Here is an 8,198-nt window from a genome sequence, read left to right as displayed (position 1 = left end):
TGCACTGCAAGCAGTAAGTTACATGTTCTTTTACGTTGCATAAAAATGGAGCATGCTCAGATTTAAAACATGATTTATTGTGAACACCTGGAAGAAACAGTGAAGGGCTGTGCCTTACAGCAGATCACCTGATTAATCACACTGGACTCAAGTAGAATAAAATGGCTTGTAATACAGCATGGGCTTAATTCAGCTAACCCTCAGGAAGGGCATCACAGTAAACAGATTTCTCAGTGGTGCAAGTCTGTCAATGATCCAAGGCTTCCTATCACTTACAGGAGACTCTATCACCCTGGGCTGACCTGCAACCCCATGGCACCATTGTTTTGGTATAGATTGCAATTTTTCCCTGTGCCATGCCTAAAACAAGGCCACTGAGGACTAAGAATCAGCTCTCAACTCCCATGCTGTCCAAGCAAGCACGGGATTCCATCATCAAGTTAGATGCACCAGCTCCTAGGAACTCAGGCCTGGTGCTAATGCCTTTTCAAAGAGTGGTGAGCCTGAGCATTGGAAGGGCTGTTCAAACCCCACTCCTGCCCTGCCACACTGTCACAGTAGGTTGGTTTATCTGGACTTAAATATAGTTGGACAAGTAAGGAGGCACAGTGCTGTCAAGGAAGGCTGGCCCTGCTTCAGCAGGTAGGATAGGGGAGGGTGCATCATGAGGAAGGGGGAGTTTCTTCAGTGCTGTACAGTTTGCGAAGGCTGGAGTCCATCAGAAAATCCACTGACCTGAAGAAACAGAGACAGACTGGTTACAGGGAGTAAACAGGAGCCATGGGTCAGTGTAGGACACTGTGAAAGGCTCTGTGCACCTGCCTTCATAATGTCACCATACTCCTCAATGGTATGGCCCTTGGTGGTACCCCCTCTTGCTGTGCTCCTGGTCACCTCCCTCCTATTTGGGATCAGATGTTTACAGCCCTCTAGCCCCTCTGCTGCAGTGGGACGGATGGGTAGGCAAATGCAGCTGGTAGTGGGACCAGTTTTGAGATGATACACTTAAAACCGCAGTTCTTAGAGTCATGATTACGTGACACTTCTTTAATGAAAAGGATGTCTCGAGCCCTCCATAGCTGTGAAGAAAAGCTTGAGATTGTGTGACAGCAGCACCCCGGAATGGGCAAAAATAAAGCTGGGGTCATTTCTAAAAAATATCATTATTTTAGGAGTTTGATCCCTGATTTTTTAGAGGCCTGGGACTGGCAAACAGAGGAATGCAAAAGGGACAGGCTACCAGAGCTCCATGAATAAGAATCAGCAGAGAGGGCTGCTGCCTTAGAAGCACAGACAATTAGGGTTGGAAGGGATCTCAGGAGGTCATCTAGTTTAACCCCCTCCTCAAAAGCAGGACCATCCAGCCAGGGCTTTGTCAAGCCTTAAAAGCTTCCAAGGATGGGGATTCTCCCACCCCTCTAGGTAACCTGTTTCAGTGCTTCACCACCCTCCTAGTGAGAAAAAATGTCTTACTATCCAACTTAAACCTCCCTTGCTGCAACTGGAGACCATTGCTCCTTGTTCTGTCATTGGTCACTACTAAGAACAGTTTAGCTCCATCTTGGAACCACCCTTCAGGTACTTGAAGGCTGCTGTCAAATCCTCCTCAATGTTCTTTTCTCCAGACTAAATAAGCAGTTCTCTCAGCCTCTCATCAGAAATCATATGTCCCAGCCCTCTAACCACTTCCGCTGCTCTCTCTCCACTGAACTTCCTCCAACTTGTCCACATGCTTTCTACAGGGGGGCCCAAAACTGGACACAGCACTCCACATGTGGCATCACCAGTGCTGAATAGAGGGGCATAATTACTTCCCTCAATCTGCTGGTAGTGCTCCTACTAATGCAGCCCAGTATGCTGTTAGCTTTCTTGGCAACGAGGGCACACTGCTGACTCATATCCAGTTAATTGTCCACTGTAACCCCCAGGTCCTTTTCTGTAGAGTTGCTGTTTAGCCCATCAGTCCCCAGGCTGTAGCAGTGCATAGGATTCTTCCACCCTAAGTACAGGAGACTCTGCATTTATCTTTGTTGAACCTCATGAGATTTCTTTTGGTCCAATCCTCCAATCTGTCTAGGTTACTCTGAATCCTAGCCCTACCCTCCAGTGTATGTACTACACCCTTCAGCTTGGTATCATCTGTGAACTTGCTGAGGGTGCAATCCATCTCATCTTCCAAATTGTTAATGAAGATATTGAACAAAACTGGCCCCAGGACCAACCCCTGGGGCACTCCACTTGATACTGGCTGCCAGCTAGACACTGAGTCATTGATAACTACCCACTGAGCCCAACAATCCAGCTAGTTTTCTATCGACCTTGCAGTCCATTCATCCAACACCTACTTCCTTAGCTTACTTGCAAAAATGCTGTGGGAGATGGTATCAAAAGCCTTGCTAAAGTCAAAGTATATTATGTCTACTGCATTCCTCACATCCAAAGAGTCAGTTATCTCATCATAGAAGGCAATCGGGTTAGTCAGGTATGACTTGCCCCTGGTGAACCCATGCTGACTGTTCCTAATCACCTTCTTCTCCTCCAAGTGTTTAGAAATGGATTCCTTGAGAACCTGCTCCATGATTTTTCCAGAGACTGAAGTGAGGCTGACTGGTCTGTAGTTCCCTGAATCCACCTTCTTCCCTTTCTTAAAGATAGACACTATATTTGCCCTTTTCCAATCATCTGGGACCTCCCCTGATTGCCACGATTTTTTAAAGATAATGGCCAGTGTCTCTGCAAACACATCAGCCAACTCCCTCAGCACCCTCGGACGCACTGCATCCGGCCCCGTGAACTTGTACACATCCAGCTTTAGTCCCTAACCTGTTCTTTCACCACTGCTGGCTGCTCACCTTGTCCCAAACTGTGCTGCCCGGTGCAGTAGTCTGGGAGCTGACCTTGCCTATGAAGACAGAGGTAAAAAAGGCATTGAGTACTTCTGCCTTTTCTTCATCATCCGTCACTAGGTTGCCTCCCCTATTCAGTAAGGGACCCACGTTTTCCCTGACCTTCCCCTTATTGCTGACATACTTGTAGGAACCCTTCTTGTTACCCTGCAGGTCCCTTGCTAGCTGCAACTCCAATTTTGCTTTGGCTTCATCCCTGCCTGCCTGAGCAATGCTCTTATACTCCTCCCTAATTGTTTGTCCAAGCTTCCAGTTCTTGTAAGATTCCTTTTTGTGTTTAAAATCACTGAAGAGTTCTCTGCTAAACCAAGCTGGTTGCTTGTTACATTTGCTATTCTTTCTGCACATCAGGAAGTTTGTTCTTGCACCCTCAGTAAGGTCTTACCCAAGCCATCTGCTCTAGTAGGGTTCAAAATGACCCTCATACAATAGTTTTGGCTCTTTGCAAGGCACCAAGTTTCCTGGAGTAGGTCTTCATGGGTGACTGGTGCCTTCTGAGACTCAGGGGGCACAGTTCGTGGGCGGCAGCATCGGCAGTGCACAGCGACTGCCTGCAGATGCCAGCAGTGGCGGGGAAGGTGACTGCCCCCTTGTCCCTCCTCCCCGCAATGGGGCCACTCTGACAGTCAGCACTGAGTGTGGCACAAAGGGCAGCCAGCAATCAAGATGGTGGCTATCCCCTTGTCCTTCCTCTCCACCCATCAGCATTGAGGAGTGGGGCCACTGTGAAAGGCTATGAAATCAGCTCTGTGCACCATGAGCAGGATGCAAAAAACCCTCTGTTTTGCGGCAATTTAAGCAGGTCCCCGTCTGTGGCACTGAGGTGCCTTTCCATGGGAGTTGGGTGCCCAACTACCTTAGGCATCAGAAAACCCTAGCCCCGATTCCAGAGCTGGAATGAAACAAACCCCAGAAGTGGTTGGACCTTAACTCTGGGACCATTTGACTCCACAGCTGGCCCTGGATCTGGCCCATCTCCTAGGTGACACTTTCTTCTAACCGACCCATCTGGAAGCCTCTGGTGGGAGTGCAGAAAAGCAGTATGCCTCCCCTAGCAAACCCCAATGGGGCCTGACAGCAGCAGGGAGCAGAATCTACGCTGCTATGACACCAGGTGCATGTCACCAAATGATGGGGCTGAAGCTTGCTTTGATTCTGCGAAGTGCTGGGCTCCACCCACCCCCATTCCTTCCAGAGCAGGGTGTGAGTGCTCAGCATCCTGCCTGCAAAGCCCTGCAAAGGGTTCTGGCTGTAGGCAATGCTGAGCTGGCAGCCCCAGAGCTGCTGACAGGGTCAACGGCACAAAGGGTGATAAAAAGCCCAAGTCAGCAGCAATCAGAGAACCTTAAACACCTCAGGACACCCAATGTTTTCTAGAAAAGTCACATGGGACAGAGGATGCTACTGACTGAGCAGGACTCTTACTTCAGTATTTGTGTTACAACAGCACTTAGAAAATGCAAGTGGTGAGATCAGAATCTACTGTGCTAGACACCAGGCAGACATGTGAGAAGGTCAGCTTCTGTTTCAAACAGCTCACACTCTGCAGAGAGCAAGAGAAAACTGAAAGAAAGTGACCTGCCTGAAGGCATTCAGTTCAGTGGCAGAGCCTAGAATCGCACTTCAGTCTCCTGCTTCCAGGCCACTGCCTGATCCACTAGGCCAGGGCTGTCCAACTAGCAGCCTATGTGCTGTATGTGGCCTGCAAGGGGTTAAGTTGTGGCCCCCAGGCTCCTGCTTCACCATTGCTTCCCTTATTGCTCCAGCTGCCCCAGTCCCAGGGGACATGGCAGTGTGGTGCAGGGGGAGTGGAGTGGAGGCATAGGCAACTGGTAGGGGGAGCATGGGGGGGAGGGGGCAAGATTGACCACCACTGGCTTCTGCAGGTAGTCACCACTTGCCACCCCTTCCCCCCGCCTTCTGCAGGCAGTCGCCGCTTCCCACACACCGTGCCCCACCCAGTCTCAGGAGGCACCAGTCATCCATGAGTAGAGGATAAAGTCCAGGACACTTGCGTCCATGGTGCAGCATTGGTAGGAGGTGCCCAAGCAGTGTAGTGGCAGGCAGGAGGTGCCTGGGAGCAGCAGTGAAGTTGGGGGTGAGGAGCTCATCTGTATGGATGCACAGTGCAGCAGCTGTGCGGGAAGTGCCTGCCCCGGTGTGTGGTACAGCAGTAGGGGCATCTGAATGGCCCAGGGCTTGCCAAAGTATGATCTGGTGTGGTCTGCACAGCATTGTGGCTCTTACTGGTGTGGCCTGTGGGGTGTGCAGCCCCCAACTGCTTGGAAACTGAGCTGCTTTGCACTAGGCTACACTGCCTCCCACATGCCTTTGTTTTAAAAGCAAAGTTAAATTAATAGGACATTTGAGAATTTGTGAGCAACCAAGGCAAGCCTCTGGGCACTGGACTTATGCTAACATCAAGGAACACTGAGATGGGACAGGTCCACCTGCAAGGAAACCCTTCCTATTTCCTACATTCGCTGGGCTAAGATCCCAGTTTCCTCTAGGCCAGTGTCTAACCAGCTGACTTCACTGTCTTGGAACAGACACTGCATTTGTCCCTGGACAAGCTGTGCTTGTGTGTGTCTAACAGGGGGCCTATTCGGGGCTGATCTACCAATGCCCTGCCCACCTGTTCTGGGCCAACTGCCCGCCTTCTTTCCTGCCATGCCTTGTTGTTAATTAATTAAGTTGTTGATTAGGTGAGAGGCTGCCCATTTCTTGCCGTGATGCCAGGGGTCATTATCTGCAGCTCCATTCCTCCCCTACACCACAGCCCAAGCCTTGCAGATGGCATCCAGAGCTGTTAATGTCACCGGCCTCACACTGGGCCCCAGAATCCTCCCAATCAGACCCCAACTAGACTCCTCTCCTCAGGCGGCATACTCCGCCTTCAGTCAGGGGTGCCTAGCTCCATGACCTGCTCCCCCTTACAGGTGTGATCCCCCGGCACCTTTGGCCACACAGGCCCTGGCCCACCTCCAGCCCAGTTGAAACCTCAGGCCCTCAGCTCTGAGCGTCCCTCGCGGTGGGCCCCTGACCCTTCGACCCTTCCGGTCCTGGCCCCAGCATGGACCAGTCGGGGGATCCCAACTCAGGCTTCTGAGTCTATCGCCCCACTCTCACTCCTGGAGCCACCTTCTGAACCCCACTAGCGGGTAACCCACCCAGTTGTGGGAGCTGAGGTTATTAAGGCACCCCAATCCACCTTTCACCGGGGTGGTAACTGGCCTGGCATTTCCTGGGGGTTCCCGCCCCACTGAGAGCCCCATCAGGCCACCCACTCCCAGCAGGGTGCAGTTTTAGGTCGTGCCCAGGACCAGGAGCCTCCTGACCATCCCCTACAGCTCCTCCCTTATCTCCAGGTGTTCCAAGCAGCCTTGCAGCCAGGCGAAGTTACTGCCTGGCCTGCCAGCAGCAAACCGCTCTGTTTATATAGGGGACCAGAGATCTAAAATGGCCACTGCAACCAAGCACCTGTGGGCTGCTTGGTGAGCCCTTAAAGTGGCAGGCACACACAGTGCCCTGTCACAGTGTCCCAGAACAGAAATGTCCCGGGATTGGCCTGTACACACATCGCCCTTCTACTCAGTTTGGTGAGTGGTTGAATGAACTACCACTGTTCTGCCACTTATTCCATGAGTTTACCATTCAGAAAGACTTTGTGATGTCTCAGGAAAAAATCTACTTATGAACATTGTTAGGATTTACCCTGGGACAACGAACATGGACATAGCCCAGAAAATGCAGGAAAGCTGAACAACCGCACTTTGTTCCCAAGAAAAAATCATTTATGACACCCAGTGTTTGGTTCTACCTTACCTGTCAATGGGTTTAACAATGAAGGGGATGGCAGAGAGACCGATAGCTGTAGTCGTCCACTTCCGGACTGAGACTGGCCACCGGGTCATGGTGCCCAAGAGGTAGAGGGAGGCAGCACAGATGCGGTTAATCGTGAAGCCAGGGATGGCCACGGAAGCCAGAGACTGCCATATAAATGTGTCCACCACAGCCACAGCCACCCGTGCTCTCTTCCCTGAGCTGTGCTCATGAGCCTGTGAAAGCAACCACAGCAAGAGATGTCAGGAAAATGTACCTGGAGGGACGGACAGAACAGGGCGAGCAGGGTTGCGGGGTAAACACTGAGGAGGAAGAGACGAGGATATACAAAGAGTTTTAGTTCAGAGTGCAGAAAGGAACTGACCATAGAGATGAGGGCAAAAGAGAACACATGTACCATGAAATGTGTGTGCACATACATCTGCAGATGGTTGCATGTACACGCATGCAACCGGTGAACATTTGTGTGTACACAGGTGTGGGTGTGTGTTCATCATGCAGGTCTGGGTGCACTGGCTTCAGTGGGCGAGCTGGCGCTCCCATAAAGTCTGCAGGATATAAACGAACACAAAGCTCCAGCTGTCCCTGGGGCAGGGCATCAAGGCTAAGGACCATGGAGCAGAGCTCAGGGGCTCTGCTGGGCAGTACAACAACTCACACAGAGGAAGGCACAAAGCCAGGGCTCTGGCAATTGGAAACCACAGCCTTGAGCGATCAGTCTTTCACCTGGTCGTGGCTGGGATCCTACCCAACTGATCTGTGCCTTGCTTCATCTGTGCTTCCCAGGCCGCTGGCTACTGTGGGAAACAAGTCAACACCAGCCTGCTCTTTTCCTCTGCCTCATCGCTTCAGGCAACATGTCAGTGGGGCACACACCCTTCTGCACTCCTGGATGCATGACTGCTAAATCCTAGACAGCTGGATTTGCTGACAGTCCCTGCACCCCACACCCAAATGCTCTGGCACAGGTGCATTATGAAATATTTGACACTGGCTGCAGATACACACAGGTCGGACGATCTGTTCCAAAATGCGAGATGAGACGGACCTCAGGGGTGAGCAGAAGAAGACTGAAAGGAAAGGACTGATGCAGCCTGGATGACCCTGAAAGACTGCACATGCTGGCAGTGCAGTGACTGCAAGCCTCCTTCCACCTCCTCCAGGGGACAAGTGCACAGCCAACATCACCACAACTCAGAGACCTGCAAGCAAGAATCTGCCTGAAATGTGTTTCAGGTGAAGCAGGGGGAGAAATAAAGCACAGCGGCCCAGGGGACCATGCAGCAGAAGTCCACAGGACTGAGCATGTCTGCGTTGAAGGGAGATCACTCCTGGGCTGGGAGGCAGAGGACAGCACCTGGTACCTGAGCAGAGACAGACTCTCTGGCAGAGGAGAGCAAGCTAGGGCAGGATGTCAGTGGGGATGGAGCCAGTGTAGGAACCAGCATG

General features: G+C 51.6%; 1 protein-coding gene across 1 annotated transcript; it reads right to left on the bottom strand.

Annotated features, from left to right (window-relative positions):
• Positions 1-56: 56 nt before the first annotated feature.
• On the bottom strand, positions 57-7,185 carry MTFP1 (mitochondrial fission process 1). Its single transcript, XM_025192773.1, has 3 exons — positions 7,147-7,185; positions 6,732-6,964; positions 57-735 (listed from the first exon to the last, which is right to left on the bottom strand). Exons 1-3 carry the CDS (start codon positions 7,168-7,170, stop codon positions 663-665), a joined length of 330 nt encoding a protein of 109 aa, XP_025048558.1. The 5' UTR covers positions 7,171-7,185; the 3' UTR covers positions 57-662.
• Positions 7,186-8,198: the final 1,013 nt, after the last annotated feature.

Source organism: Alligator sinensis, unplaced genomic scaffold (genome assembly GCF_000455745.1).
Source record: "Alligator sinensis unplaced genomic scaffold, ASM45574v1 scaffold216_1, whole genome shotgun sequence".
NCBI lineage: Eukaryota > Metazoa > Chordata > Crocodylia > Alligatoridae > Alligator > Alligator sinensis.
This window is presented reverse-complemented; position numbering and strand designations above follow the sequence as displayed.

Coding starts and splice junctions, on each gene's coding strand:
- MTFP1 (XM_025192773.1), bottom strand. CDS start 7,170: ATGTATGTGCACACACATTTCATG. Junction 6,965..7,146: donor ATGTGCACACACATTTCATG/GTACATGTGTTC, acceptor TTGCTTTCACAG/GCTCATGAGCACAGCTCAGG. Junction 736..6,731: donor ATTGTTAAACCCATTGACAG/GTAAGGTAGAAC, acceptor CTGTTTCTTCAG/GTCAGTGGATTTTCTGATGG.